Below are 15,034 nucleotides of genomic sequence, written 5' to 3'. Positions count from 1 at the left end.
CAAAACGACAATCACCTGTGATTGGACAGTAAATCCTTCACTCATCGGTCATCTTCGGGACATACATATGGTGGTTTGCCCCTCCCATTAATACTACTATTAGCTATAATAATAATTTATTAGTAGTATTATTACTGATATTATTATTTTACAGTTACTGAAGGCACCTGTCACAATATCAGTTCATTGAGAAACAAGACACATTTGCCAGGAATATATTGACAATAGTAAAGTTTTATTTAAAAAAACATAGCAGAGTTGTTCTTATTACATGAGATACTTGGGGTCCGATGTGGTGCCAGTCTGTCTGAGGGTGGCCCAGTATACAGCCTTTTGTGGTGTGTTGCTACATATATTGGGTTCCCTTCCAGTGTTTCCTGAAGAACAGCACATCCTTCAGAGAGCTCCTGGCTTCTAAAGGATGGCGCCCTCACAATTTCTTCTTTGTCCAAGACAGCTCTTCTCGCTTCCAGCAGCTGAAAACACAAGTATTACAATTAGTACTGCTCTGTGGTGTTAACACAACACAGATATTATGGCTGATACACATTTTGATCCCATTCAGCACAGAGCATTCATCTTCTTTATTTAAATCTTACCCTTGCATCGGGTCATAGCGCATGTCGTTTCCCTCAATTTTGGAGACGCCGCAGTTTCCCATAAACTCACCTAATATCTCCAAACTGGTCGCTGTCCTGCCTGTCCTCCTCGTGCTGCACCAGCTGATTGTGAGGAGGATCACCTGCAGAGTCGCGAGGCCGCTCGTTTAAAAAAAAGAAAAGATCCCAGCACCTCTTCAGCTGTTCACCGTCATTTTGCCATCTTGGTCTTGCTTTTTGCTGAGCTCTGTCTTGCTAATCTGTTATTTTGGGGTATTTTTCTATATAAACAAACACACGTACTTCATCTCGTTTTACCTCCGTGCGTGTTCGAATTTCCGTGAAGAACACATGAACATTGAAATTTTCATCCAATCTGGACACAGGAGGTGGGACAAAGCCTTCACAGCCCTTACTGTTTGGCCCAGAGGACTGAACAAGTGAGGTTTCCCTGGCAAATCAATGCGCAGAAATTGATGATGTAACCATGCTCACTGCAAAGAGGGCATATGTAATATCACTGGAAAGCTTAGATTCTCCACTTTACCTGACTTTTGCATGTTGATAGTATTAGCGGTTCAAAAGTCAGACTCTAGATGGAATTCTTTATAATACGACAACCCATTGTTGGTCTCTTATCCAGCTGCTCTCCATTGCGTCCATTTTCATCAGGGGCGGATTTAGTTGTTTTGGGGGCCTGGTGCCCCAGCCTAACTGCCATACTTTGTTTTCACCCATTCCCTAAGTGGGAATGATGGTGGGCTGTTGGCAGCTGTAGAAGAAGTTATGCTGTTCTCTGCACCCTCAATACTATTATAGACTAGTGCAGGTGATGAAGAGTTGCGCTTCAGACTCTTCTCTGGGAAGTGGCCTGTAAAACTTACCTGGCCTGGATAAGGTTCAAAATCAACATTTTTGATTAAATGTTAATGAATTAATTTACATGAAATTCTAATGATTTGGTTTAGGAATGATGTACACCAAGATGACATGGAATTTATGTGCCCTCCAGTCTAATCTAGTGGGCGCTGGAAGTACTACATCATGTTAAATATCTCACTCCAGGGCCCAAACTCTCTGCATGCATTATCTGACTTTCACAGAAATGAACGGCTGCTTCAGCTTGAGTTGAGGTTTGAGTATCCCGACATACATGGGGGTGCTGGGGCCCTTTCATCACTGTTTGCATCTTTAATTTCTCCTGTAATTGAAATAGCTGTAGTGCTTGAAGCCTCCACTAAAGGGGCTCTGTCTATCTGCATTATAAGAGAAGCTGGTGTTATTGTGTTTCTGTGAGGCCTTTGGTTGTTAAAGTCATTCAATAATGAATGTATTATTACAAATTTGCAAAACATAATGAAGATCAATATGCTTATTGTGATACATCCTGTTTTGGAGCACAGTCACCAAAAACTGATCAATATAGGACCTGATTTGTTCAAGTATTTTCCAGTTGTTTCATTATTCATAATTTTTATTTATTCATGAGCAGCAGGTAGTGACAGAAATATGACCAATATGTTTCCTCACGTATTGACTTGTGCCCATCTATTGAAATATTAATTATTATACTTATTAGTGGCTGCTGTGGTGTAAGTAAACAACCAAACTGTTTCCGATTGCTTAATTAAATTTGCAGTTAACACTAGAGTCATTAGCCGAATAATGAGATTATTAGTTCGCTATCAGCATAGTCACATTTTAATTATCGGACTCTGATGTAACTGTGACCCTGAGGGGCGTATGTTTTTCTTTTTATGTGCATACACTCAACAGGGGAGCAAAAAAATAGAATAAGCTATTTCCCATTCCCACAGGAAGGAATCAATAATTAAGAGGCAGGAAGTTCCCACCGCAGGCTGTATTATTCAAACAACAGGTTGGATAGAGAATCGAAATGTGTGACGTGACGTCTACCTTCGCACAGAGATGCAACGCGGTTATTTCCCTGACAGAGAACAAACTGTGAACTGTGCTCACACTGTTGACAACATTGGCAGCTAAATATCAGACTGAAGTGGAATTATCTGACAAGTACTTCTCGCCACTTGACCTCAGTCTGTTGTCCTCACAGTTGACAAAGGTACACGTGAAACAAACTTGGATAAAAAAAAAAAGTGGTATAAACTTGGCAGAAAAGTTTCTTGGAGTGTTTCAACTACTTTGATTTAACTTTTTGGAGCAAAAGTAGGACAACAACACAGGACATCAGTTCTGGCTGATTACCCTGACCATTCAAACAGAAGTGCACAGGAGATGTAAGAGAGTTATCTTGGTACATGAGGACACAATTGCCAGTTTCAGCATAAAAGTAAGTTATACCATCATTTACGGCTGCCAGAAAGTAAATAGTAAAACTGAGCTGAAATTATAGCAAAAATATAAATATTACTTCTTAACCACTCTTGCTTACTGTGGGCCATTTTCTTTGATGTGTGTGATCAAAAGGCATAGATCACTGTGAAATAAGCTCTCTCAGTGGAGATGAGAGTATGAGTGTAACACAATGAATTCACGGCCTGTGTACTCCGCGCCTTTTTCATCAGAGGTCAGAAACTTGCGTGTGTGTATGTGCATGCAGTCTTACCCTGTGGACTGTTATCTCTCTGTGTTCTCTCCAACTCAAAAGCTCTCTGGCCCCATTCCTCCTCTCTCTCATCTCTCACTCTCTCCAGCCCTTCCTCCCTTGTTTCCTCTCCCTCCCAGGACACTTTGTGGGCCGGGCTGTGCTCTGAGCGGCAGGACGATGCAGAAGGGAGATTGGGTGCCACGCTGCACACTGCGATGCCCCTCCTATTGGACACACCTCGGACATTAGACATGTCTGAGAGGAAGCTGCTCAACTGTAGAGACGGAAGAAAACAGCAATGGACAAAATAAGATAAGTCATGGTTCCCTGGAAGCACACCTGGTAGAGCATGTGTCCCATGTACTAAGAGGCTGAGTCCTTAGCAGCTGCCTGGTTCCAATTCCAACCCGAGACCCTTCATTGCATATTGTCTCCTCTCTTTTTCTCCCTCCTTCCCTGTCCATCTCCATCTGTCCTACCCAATTAAGGCAAGAAAAAAAGCCAAAAAATCATCTAAAAACAAAGTATAAGTTTATCGACATTTTGTGCTGTCAATAAATCTATTGAAAATCCAACATAAATCGTTCTGCTTCTTTAAATTCCCTGTGGTAAACAGCTCAAAATTAACCCAAACCAATGCACTGCTTATTCCTGTTTGAGTAATGTTTGCTTAAAGAAAAATACAGTGTCCAGCTGTTTTTGTAATAATGCTAAACTCATATCACCCATTTTAGAAATGAAAGACTATATTGCTGAGCCATTATTAACGGTTTACGGTTTACTCATTTGGAAGGGATGGGTTTAGTGCTGAGAGTCACAGACAGAGCCAGGAAGTGTGACACTAATGCATGTTAGTATTCGTCTTAAGATTTATTTTAAAGAGCTTTTGAAATTGCTCTTGTGACAAAAGTTTTTACTTGAACAGAGAAACTGAACCACCGATCATTGTTGATAAACTGAAATAAATAGGGGCCCGCGCTGAACAGAAAAACATTTAAAACATTAAAACATTTCCTTCAGAAATCTCACACATCTCATGCAATGTAATCCAAGTCTCATTTATCCAGCAATATGGCCAATAATTCCCAAATATTTTTTTTTCAAAAGCACATGTGTTTGAACTTTCCTGCATCACACTTAGGAGAGCTTTGTGCACAATGCCCTGGGCTCACTGTATGTGTGAGTGTTGCAGAACCTGTAGGTTTTTTTTTTCCCCGTGTTAACAAATTAGAGCAGCCACACTGCCGGCGTTAAAAACGCTGCTTAGGTCTTGTCGGAGTCTGTCTGGGGCCCCCCCTTCAGTCGGCACTACATGGATAATTCCATGATGCGCATCACTGTACAGCGCAGCGGTTATGCAGAAATTATTCCAGTGCACTGAGAATCAATTCATTTAAACACAACATTGACAGAGAGAGTAGTCGAGATAAACCATGAAGCAAAGCTACGAGAGCTGTTCACAGAAAAAGAAGAGGGAGAAAAATAGGAGTTTTTAACAAACCTGCTAAAGGTATCTACCTTTTTCAAAGCAGTGCTGGCAGCATCGTCTATCTACAGACAAGAGCAGTCAGCTGCCCCGCCTGCTCATAGTAACGTAAAAAAAGATAGCCAAGTCTTGCAAAGTCAAGTTTTAGATGCCAAAACGGAGAGAGAGAGAGAGAGAGAGAGAGAGAGAGAGAGAGAGGAGATATTAAAACAAACAGAGAGGAGAGATGAAGACAAAAGCTGAGAGAGAGAGAGGGAGAGAGGAGAAGACAAAGGCACACAGAGAGGGAGAGGGGAGACCAGTCAGTCAGTACATTATATGTCTCCATAACTTTTATCTTATTGTCTTGTGTTGTATTCTCACTTTGTAGCTGTCACAAGATACAGTACAAGACAAGACCACGATCAACCTACTGCCACCCTCTGGAAAACCAAGGTAAATAATGACATGTTTAACAGTGTATTAGATTGATGGATGCCAGGCTGGGGGGGCAAATGACTGCTCACCCGGAGCCACCAAATGGTGGTAAGTTTGCCACTGACCAAGAGACACTGTGTGTAAGACCGAAGTTCGGCTAGTTGCCATCATGCACTGCTGTGTGTGCCCCAGGCGTAAGACTGCTTATTCTGAAGTGTTTTAATTATTACAGTTTTAGAGAAAATGCAAGTGTATGGGTGCTGAACATACAACTGGATAAATGAGACTTGGACTATACTGCATTAGTTTTGTGAGTTTGTTAACTGTTTCAAGAGTTTTGCTGTTGTAAAATGTGCCCCGTATGACTTCTGTTAATCAAAAATGTTTTGGGATTCTTTGTTCTCTTTGATAACACAAGGGAGAGAAAGTATTTTCTTAACAAATTCAAATTAACACATGCTCAGTAACTGATATACAAAAAAGAAAAAAAATTGTGGGTGAAGAATTCCTTTCAGCAAAAAATGACTTTGTTTTTAAGTCTTGTAAGCTTACAATACATACAGTGTCTTTCATTTCATTATTTCCACTCATTATTAGAAAGTTTTACTGTCCCATATTTTCTATTATCTCAAAACTCCGTCACTCGTACCTCCTGCCATACAAGCACTTTTCTTGTAGTTCCACTCAGAGGACAGTGAGCCCTTTTGTGAGCACACCATGAGTATTTGTCCCATGGTTGTTTGCAAGAATAAGAATAAAAGAGGTACTAATATTCTGAGGATATCCTAGGAGCTCAGTTGTCAGGGGCTTTATGCCCCTGGTAGGGCCAACCATGGCAAACAGGTCCTAGGGGAGGGACCAGACAGAGCCAGGCCTGGGGGTGGGGCTCGATGGCAAGCGCCTGGTGGCCGGGCCCCTACCTATGGAGCCTGAAGAGACAAGGAGGGACCTCCTTCCCATGGGCTCACCACCCACAGGAGCCCCTCCTACGGGTGGTGAGCCCATAGGAGGGGCTCCTATAGGTGGTGAGCCGACGGGAAGGAGGTCCCTCCTCGTCTCTTTGGGCTCCATGGGTCGGGTCGGGTGCTGTGTGAGTTGGGCAGCAGCCGAAGGCGGGGACCTTGGCTGCAGAAGCTAGCTCTAGGGATGTGGAATGTCACCTCTCTGGTGGGGAAGGAGCCTGAGCTGATGCGCGAGGTTGAGAAGTTCCGACTAGATATAGTCGGCCTCACCTCGACACATAGCATGGGCTCTGGAACCAGTCTTCTCGAGAGGGGTTGGACTCTCTTCCATTCTGGAGTTGCCGCTGCTGAGAGGCGCCGGGCAGGGGTGGCAATACTTACTTTCCCCCAGCTCTGTGCCTGTATGTTGGAGTTTACCCCGGTGAATGAGAGGGTAGCCTCCCTCCGCCTTCGGGAAGGGGATGGATTCTGACTGTTGTTTGTGCCTATGGTCCAAACGGCACTTAGAGAGTATCCACCCTTTTTGGAGTCCTTAGAGGGGTGCTGGAGAGTGCCCCTTCTGGGGACTCCCTTGTTCTGCTGGGGGACTTCAACGCTTACGTTGGCAACAACAGTGAGACTTGGAGGGGCATGATTGGGAGGAATGCCCCCCCCCGGATCTAAACCCAGGTGGTATTTTGTTATTGGACTTCTGTGCTCACCACAGTTTGTCTATAACAAAGACCATGTTCAAGCATAAGGGTGTCCATATGCGCACTTGGCATTAGGACACCCTAGGCCGCAGTTTGATGATTGACTTTGTAGTTGTGTCGTCAGACTTGCGGCCGCTTGTCTGGGACACTCAGGTGAAAAGAGGGGCGGAGCTGTCAACCGATCACCACCTGGTGGTGAGATGGCTCCGATGTTGGGGGAGGATGCCGGTCAGACCTGGCAGACCCAAATGCATTTTGAGGGTCTGCTAGGAACGTCTGGCAGAGTCTCCCGTCAGAAGGAGCTTCAACTCCCACCTCTGGGAGAGCTTTGACCATGTCCCGGGGGAGGCGGGGGACATTGAGTCCGAGTGGGCCATGTTCCTTGCCTCCGTTCCTGAGGTGGCCGACCGGTGCTGTGGCCGTACGGTGGTTGGTGCCTGTCGGGTTGGCAACACCCGAACCCGTTGGTGGACACCGGCGGTAAAGGATGCCATCAAGCTGAACAAGGAGTCCTATCAGGCCTTATTTTGCCTGTGGGACTCCGGAGGCAGCAGACAGGTACCAGCAGGCCAAGCCAAGTGCAGCTATGGCGGTCGCCGAGATGAAAACCTGGGTGTGGGAGGAGTTCTGTGAGGCCATGGAGAACGACTTCCGGACGGCTTCGAAGAGGTTCTGGACCACTATCCGGTGTCTCAGGAGGGGGAAGCGGTGCTCTGTCAACACTGTCCACCGGACAGTGGAACCCCGGATTCAGGAGGAGCAATGCAGTTTTTGTCCTGGTCATGGAACTGTGGACCAGCTCTGGACCATCTGGACTGGTTGGGCAAACTCCCATGCACCCTTGGCAGGATCCTTGAGGGTGCATGGGAGTTTGCCCAACCAGTCCACATGTGCTTTGTGGACTTGGAGAAGGCATTCGACCGTGTCCCTCGGGGAGTCCTGTGGGGGGTACTCCGGGAATATGGGGTATCGGACCCCCTGATACGGGCCGTCCGTTACCTGTACGACCTGTGCCAGAGCTTGGTCTACATTGCCGGCAGTAAGTCGGACTCGTTTCCAGTGAGGGTTGGACTCCGCCAGGACTGCCCTTTGTCACCGATTCTGTTCATAATTTTTATGGACAGAATTTCTAGGCGCAGCCAGGCTGTTGAGGAGTTCTGGTTTGGTGACCTCAGGATTGGGTCCCTCCTTTTTGCAGATGATGTGGTCCTGTTGGCTTCATCAGGCCGTGAGCTCCAGCTCTCACTGGATCGGTTCGCAGCTGAGTGTGAAGTGGCCGGGATAAGAATCAGCATCACCAAATTCTGAGGCCATGGTTCTCAGCCGGAAAAGGGTGGAGTGCCCTCTCCAGGTCGGGGTTGAGATCCTGCCCCAAGTGGAGGAGTTTAAGTACCTCAGGGTCTGCCAGTGAGGGAAAGATGGAGTGGGAGATCGACAGGTGGAAGAAGACTCTACACCGATCTGTCGTGGTGAAGAGGGAGCTGAGCCGAAAGGCAAAGCTCTCGATTTACCGGTCGATCTTTGTTCCTACCCTCACCTATGGTCACGAGCTTTGGGTAGTGACCGAAAGAACAAGATCGCCGGTACAAGCAGCCGAAATGAGCTTCCTCCGTAGGGTGGCTGGGCTCTCCCTTAGAGATGGGGTGAGATGCTCGGTCATCCGGGAGGAGCTCGGAGTAGAGTCGCTGCTCCTCTGCGTTGAGAAGAGCCAGTTGAGGTGGCATCTAATTAGGATGCCTCCCGGACGCCTCCCTGGTGAGTGTTCAGGGCACGTCCCACCAGTAGGAGGCCCCGGGGAAGACCCAGGACACGCTGGAGAGACTATGTCTCTCAGCTGGCCTGGGAACGCCTCGGGATCCCCCTGGAAGAGCTGGACAGAGTGGCTAGGGAGAGGGAAGTCTGGGCTTCCCTGCTTAGACTGCTGCCCCTGCGACCCAACTCCGGATAAGCGGAAGAAAATGGATGGATGGATGGATGGAATATTCTGAGTCTCAACCAAAAGATGAAAAGACTGCAACTGAATTAGAAAAGCACATCACCACAAAGAGAAGCTGGAAAATATGCTGATATAACTTTTGATATTATGATAGAAAATTGACATTGCCAAGAACAATTAATTTTATTTTATTAGTAGTATATAGTATGAAAATATAGATACCATTTTTTAAATCTTTAATGTCAGAATCTTACTTGACCTTAACTAAAACTACCATGACTTAAGTCTCGCAATCTTGTAAAGAAAAACAGACTTATTGATGCATGCCCACGCATGCATTTGCATACCTGGCTTCCTTCACTGGAAGTGGTCTTGTCCCCATCCCCACTTCTCATGCCTGGGTTGCTGAGTCCTCCTGGTAGTGGGGAGTGGGTGGTCGGACGCACCATGACCTGGGGAGGGCCCCCAGTGCTGCCTCCCACCTCACCATAGGTGCTAGTGGTCCCCGGTGAGCCAGACACACGCACGGCTTTAAACTCAATCCCTTCCACCCCCATGCCAGTCTTGTGCAGCATATAGCTGGTTTCTGTGGAAATAGCTGACACACCCATCACAGCCTGAGTCCCTGGGCCCGGGTCAGAATCTTTCCGGAATTTGATTTTCTTCCTGAAGGCGATGAAGAGTATGAGGAGGAGAATGATGACAAAGGCAAGGACCCCGATGCCAATTATCTCTCCTGGTCCAACATATGACAGGGGCTCCGCCTGGGTAACAAGAAGAGAAAAATCATATAATGTATCACTATCTGGTGGAATCTTAGCAAGTCCAATATGGGGGATTTTCATATTTAGAATTCACTTCCATTCAGGTAAAGAACGATCACATATTTCTAACTTGCTGAGAAAATGCGTTTGCACAATGAAACCTTTCCTTTAAAAATGTTGATTATCCCTAAAAAGAAAATTGTGTTGAAGTAAAAATCTGGCTTTTCTTTCTTAGCCTGAAGTTAGTGCTGAGTCTTAAAATCATCCAGGCAGACATATGGCAGCTGTAGGAATTATTTATATTTGATGGCAGAGTGCACAGATATAGTGCAGTTGACCTTTCAACCCTACATATTTTAAAAAAGGAGATAGATGTAAATTAAGTATTTTAGTTAATACACTTTCTGACATTTTGTTGGTGTAAAATTTAGATTTAGTTGTATTAAGTGATGTTGGATGAGGGGCACCTGGTGGCTCAGTGGCTAGAGCAGGCACTCCATGTACAGAGGCTATGTCCTAAACGCAGCGGCCGCAGGTTTGATTCCAATCTCAGCCCTTTGCTGCAAGTCGCCCCCTCTCTTTCTCCCCCCATTTGATGGTTAAAACTGTCCTATTGATTAAAAGAAAAAATGCCCCAAACAAATAATCTTAAAAAAAAAAAAAAAGTGATGGATGAAATCAGATTTTTTATCAACTCACTGCTGCAAAGGATTACAGGCATCACATTTCTAGACTTACAGTATGAAAGAAATGATTACTTCCATAGATTTGTGTTTTAATAGGATACATGCTGGGTAAGCTTCAGGAAAAAGGCCTTTCCAGCAGTGCGTGTAAAAGTTAACGTATCAATTGGTTGTGAAAGCGGTCTAATAGATTTAGTCGACTATGGTTACTTCCCTGCTAATTAAAATCTTCTAGGGAATAATGAAATCACCTTCTCACAGTGTGTAACAATAATTGGGCTTACGGTCTCAATATAAGGTATATTGTGCATAAGAAAAGTTATGAGCGTAACATCTTCAAATGGAAACTGTGATTTCCCCATTACCACACATCCATTCATCTACTGCAGAGACACAGATACCAAGCTGATGAACAAACCCTCCGGGAGTCCTTTGCACACTAAAATCAACTGCTTCACTGAGTACGCCAAGTCAACAACAAGCAACCTGAATGTGCAAAAAGCTAGTACTCTTTGGACTATACCAAAATATATTCTGTAAGATTTACTCATAAATTTAGTGTTCATACTATACCTGCGTGTCATCCCCTGGATCTCCAGTTGTCTGATCATCACAGAACCGCCCCTCATACCCCTCTGAACAGTTACAGTAGAACGAGCCGAACGTGTTGACACACTCTCCTCCATCTCCACACCCATCCTGGTCACACTCATTGACATCCTCATCACATCTGCAGAGAAAGATAGACAAATAAATTGCTATGCAGTGGTGAAGATGATTTGTATCAAAGTAAAAGAGGAAAATTAAAGATGAAAGTGTGACAGTGAGTTAAAAAGACAGAAAGAAAATAAATACTTTGGAGATCATCTTTTCAGAGGGCCTCTCTTTTGCTAAATCAAGGGATTATCTTCACGGATCCCCATTTTATCTTCATTTTATATGGTTCTGATTTAGAGTAATGTGAATGCATATTTCAAAACACATTGCAAATACTCTTACACACGCACACACGCACGCACACACGCACGCACGCACGCACACTCTTGGATGAAGACGTAAATTGCAACTCAACGTCACAGATGTAATTTTACTCCACACACATCTGTGCTCATCATAACTTGTCATTTTGAACATGGTGCCCTGCTGTGATGGAGACAGAAAATAGGTGTATTTTCCTCTTCAATTACTTTTTTTTGATGAGATTTTCAAAACTGTGTAAACACATGTATAACTTTCCAAAGATTTGCTTGAATGATAAAAATGTAGCAAGCCAGTAAGCATACACAGTTAGTCATGCCGTTTTACCTTGTATTCATGAAGAAAACTTTTTTCTCGCATGCCTCCTTAGAAAACTGCAAACAGACTGTATGGTTGATTGAATGTTTGGGGATCATGTTTAACAACAGCAAAGTATTTAACTTTTAAACATCCGTGTACTAACTCTCATAGTACAATCAGTACAACCCAAGTTTCATTTATCCAGCTGTATGCTCTGTACTTCCCAAAAACATGTGTTTTTGCTAAAAACTTGCTATCTGAATCTGAACTGAAAGTGAAAATTATCTCTGCTTTCTTCAAACCCGGACTCCAGTACTTAAATTTTTTTGTTTTGTTTTGTTTTTTTTTTTTAGCAAAAAATACATGAATAAATGAAACTTGGATTATACTTTGTTTGTAAGATGATTTTTTTTTGTTTTATTGTTTTTCTGTTGCTAAACATGAACCCCAATTAATTAATAAATAAATTTGTTTGTTAGTTTTGGTGGAGTCATGCGAGAAAAACACAGTTTTCCTCATGAAGTCAAGGTATCACAACACAACTGACTGATATACAAATAATCATTTTGTGGGTGACATGTTCTTTTAACAACTTTAACTGACCGCTGATGAATATTGAAACATGAACTCAACAAGCTTTTTGTATTTCTGAGTCTATGATTGAGATTCATTACAGGAAGTTTTCGCTTTATATTATCATTATTATGTAATACATATGTCAGTGTGCTCTTATTATTTATCACTCTCCAGGAAAAACAATTTCATAGCCAATTACACTTAGCAGCTGTTTACTTGTGTCAGAATACACTATTTGCTTTAGCTGTCAATCTGTTTATATAATAGACATATAATGAATTGTAAAATCTGCTGCCGGAAGAAAACAACTTAATTTTTATCTCCCTTATTATTCAGCTAAAATTGTTTTAATTCAATTTCATCAAATAACTTTTTACCTCTTTGTCCAAATCATGAAAAAGCAGCACCATTTTCTCCATTGAGGAAAAACTGCTCTCTGGTGGTGACTCCATTGAACAGCCACATGAGCAGAGAGGTTATTTCAAAGGCAATTACTGAGCTGTAATTAAGAAGGCAGCTAGAGAATGATTACAGGCTTTTCAACCAAAATTATACTGAATTAAATTAGAAACACTAATTTATCACACACAATAACAACTAAAACAACACGGTGGGTGCTGCGGTGCTAATGTAGGCTAATGACTGTGTGTTTGTTGAGTCTCACACGTATTCTTTTGTGTTTGAATGTATATGAGAGAAGAGATGTAGATGTTAATGTGTCTAAATCATCACTGAGTAAAGGGGCAAACCACTCATCAACAATGTTTTGGGTTTTTTTTTTTACATTCAGTAATTAAGGCTTTAAAAGTGTGTTAGTGTGATTGCAGGCTGTTTTATCTTACATAAGTCCCCCGAGTCCTCTAGGACAGCCACAGAGGAATGCACTGCCTAAAGGCTTACAGTCCCCACCGTTCTGGCATGGGTTCGGCATGCAGGATGTCAATTCAATTTCACAGCGCCCCCCAGTGAAGCCAGCACTGCAACTGCACATGAAGCCTGTTGGAGAGAGGTTCAGAATGTGTAAAATGAGTATGTGTATTTTAATCATATATGTCATTACACAAAATCCTGTTACTACCATGTGATTTGTGAATAAGTGACTGATTATTTGAATGCCTTACAAACTAAATATACATATTGGTGGTCACCACTGTACAAAGAAACCATTAACCATTAAAATGAGGCAATACTAAAATAGCTGAAAACTCAATCTGTTATTTATGACAACAGCTATTTATGTAATTTATTTATACAACAAGATGACTATCACCAATACACTTCTACACTGTCATCTCCACAGACCTCCAGAGGGCAAACTGCTGCAGATGGCTCCGTTGAGGCACGGCTGACTGATGCATGGATCTGGATAAAGCACGCAGCCCAACTTGACTTCGCTCAGTCCTGCTATCTCAGCATAACGGCTCCTCTTATTCTGGAGTGGCAGCTCGTTACCGTTCAGCATCAGTGAGCCCAGGCATCCCTGGAAGCCATCCTGGGCTCTTGGTGGGGCCCTCGCCCCGCGGTCCCCGAGTCCTGGCCCTCCTTGGCTTCTCCCCGGCCCCGGGCTTGGCCTCTCGCCTTGCCCGCTGGGTGGCCGCACTTGGGCCCCAAAAAAAAAGGATGAATCCGGTGCCAGAGGCCAAAGGCGAACAGGGGCTTGGGCTGCTCGCCGGCGCTCCACATAGCTGTCATCCAGTGACAGGAGGGTGTAGTTCCTAGTCAGCTCCAAGGCAACTGCATGCCAGAGGCCGTCGTTTATTGGTCTGCCAGAGATACCCATAATGCCAAGAGTGTTGTCACAGTCCAACTGGAACCAGAGGCGACCTCCTTCAATCTGTGGAAGAGGAGGGAAAATAACTAAAATGCGGAAAACTCTCTGTGGAACAGATGTGGCATTGGGAAGGATACAGTAAAGTGCAGCATAGAGATGTATTTACCTTGAGCATGGTACAGGGGTTGACACGCGTGAACATAATGACTCCTCTTCTCTGAAGTGTTCTGATCCTCAGGCCGAGCCTCATCTCGCCACTCTGGCCACTTTCTGTCACTCTGTACTTGATGTAACTGTTTCCAGAAAAACTCAGAGAGGTTTGGCCTGCACATTCAAAAGAACACAGAGTTACAGTATTAAAAAAAGAGGAAATCCTTGCTGCATGACCATCTATTTGTCTACCCGGATCAGAAACACAGGAGTTGTAGTTTAGGCTTAAAAAGAATCAAATCCTACCTGCACACTCATCTAGCCTCTCCGGCTGACACTGGCAGACAGAGGGCGCTGTAGGACCAGAACGGACACACTGCATGTCTGCTGGACAGGACTGACCTTCACAAAGCTCCACAGGAGTGGGACATGCCCCCCCTGTTTAAAATGGGTAAATACAGAAATATAAGAAAAATATTCTCTCAGGATGTCAGAGCATCATCTATCTATGTTATAATTTTTTACACAATATATTTTGTTTTAATTTTTCAATTGCATACAATACTGTGATATTTTTGTGACATGTTAAAGAAGCTTTTCAATGACATGTTAAACTATGACTTTTAAGGACCTTTTGACTGGCATGTTATACTTTGATTTAATGACACAGTACTATGAGTTTTTATGCTATTTTATATGATGACTTTTTATATGATTTTGGATGACATGCTGCACTAACATGTTTCAATAATTTTCATAAGATTTACCATGCTATGAATTCTGTGTTCCATTTTGGATGACATACCATACTGTAACGTTTTTATAACATTTTGTATAGTGAGTTTTTTTATGCTACTTTGAATGAATAACCTAAATTAGAATAACATAATTAGAACTCTTAATGCTATTTTAGACACCTTAAAAAGCCATGACTTAATATGCTTTTTTGGACAACATACTGTATTATAACTGTTTATACTGGTTTTGATGACATACTATTCTAAGAGTTTAAAATATATATATATTTTAAACTCTTAGAATANTTCACATGTAATTTTGGAAGGCATACAATATTATGACTTTAAGGCTAATTTGGACAACATACTATACTTAAATGTAATTTTTAATTTTTTTTGTTCATTTTGTTGTTT

At 43.2% G+C, this 15,034-nt stretch overlaps 1 protein-coding gene across 1 annotated transcript in view; it reads right to left on the bottom strand.

Annotated features, from left to right (window-relative positions):
* Positions 1 to 430: 430 nt before the first annotated feature.
* The window catches only part of LOC121952765 (protocadherin Fat 3), a 111,581-nt gene continuing 96,977 nt past the window's right edge, over positions 431 to 15,034 (bottom strand). The window contains exons 42-50 of the mRNA XM_042499592.1: positions 14,190 to 14,321; positions 13,900 to 14,057; positions 13,265 to 13,796; positions 12,805 to 12,958; positions 10,682 to 10,838; positions 9,009 to 9,425; positions 3,187 to 3,442; positions 670 to 742; positions 431 to 476 (exon numbers count right to left, since the gene is read on the bottom strand). Of these exons, the coding sequence (XP_042355526.1) occupies positions 431 to 476; positions 670 to 742; positions 3,187 to 3,442; positions 9,009 to 9,425; positions 10,682 to 10,838; positions 12,805 to 12,958; positions 13,265 to 13,796; positions 13,900 to 14,057; positions 14,190 to 14,321 (1,925 nt within the window). The remainder of the gene's footprint in view (positions 477 to 669; positions 743 to 3,186; positions 3,443 to 9,008; positions 9,426 to 10,681; positions 10,839 to 12,804; positions 12,959 to 13,264; positions 13,797 to 13,899; positions 14,058 to 14,189; positions 14,322 to 15,034) is intronic.

The sequence above is a fragment of the Plectropomus leopardus genome, chromosome 13 (assembly GCF_008729295.1).
Source record: "Plectropomus leopardus isolate mb chromosome 13, YSFRI_Pleo_2.0, whole genome shotgun sequence".
Classification (NCBI taxonomy): domain Eukaryota; kingdom Metazoa; phylum Chordata; class Actinopteri; order Perciformes; family Serranidae; genus Plectropomus; species Plectropomus leopardus.
This window is presented reverse-complemented; position numbering and strand designations above follow the sequence as displayed.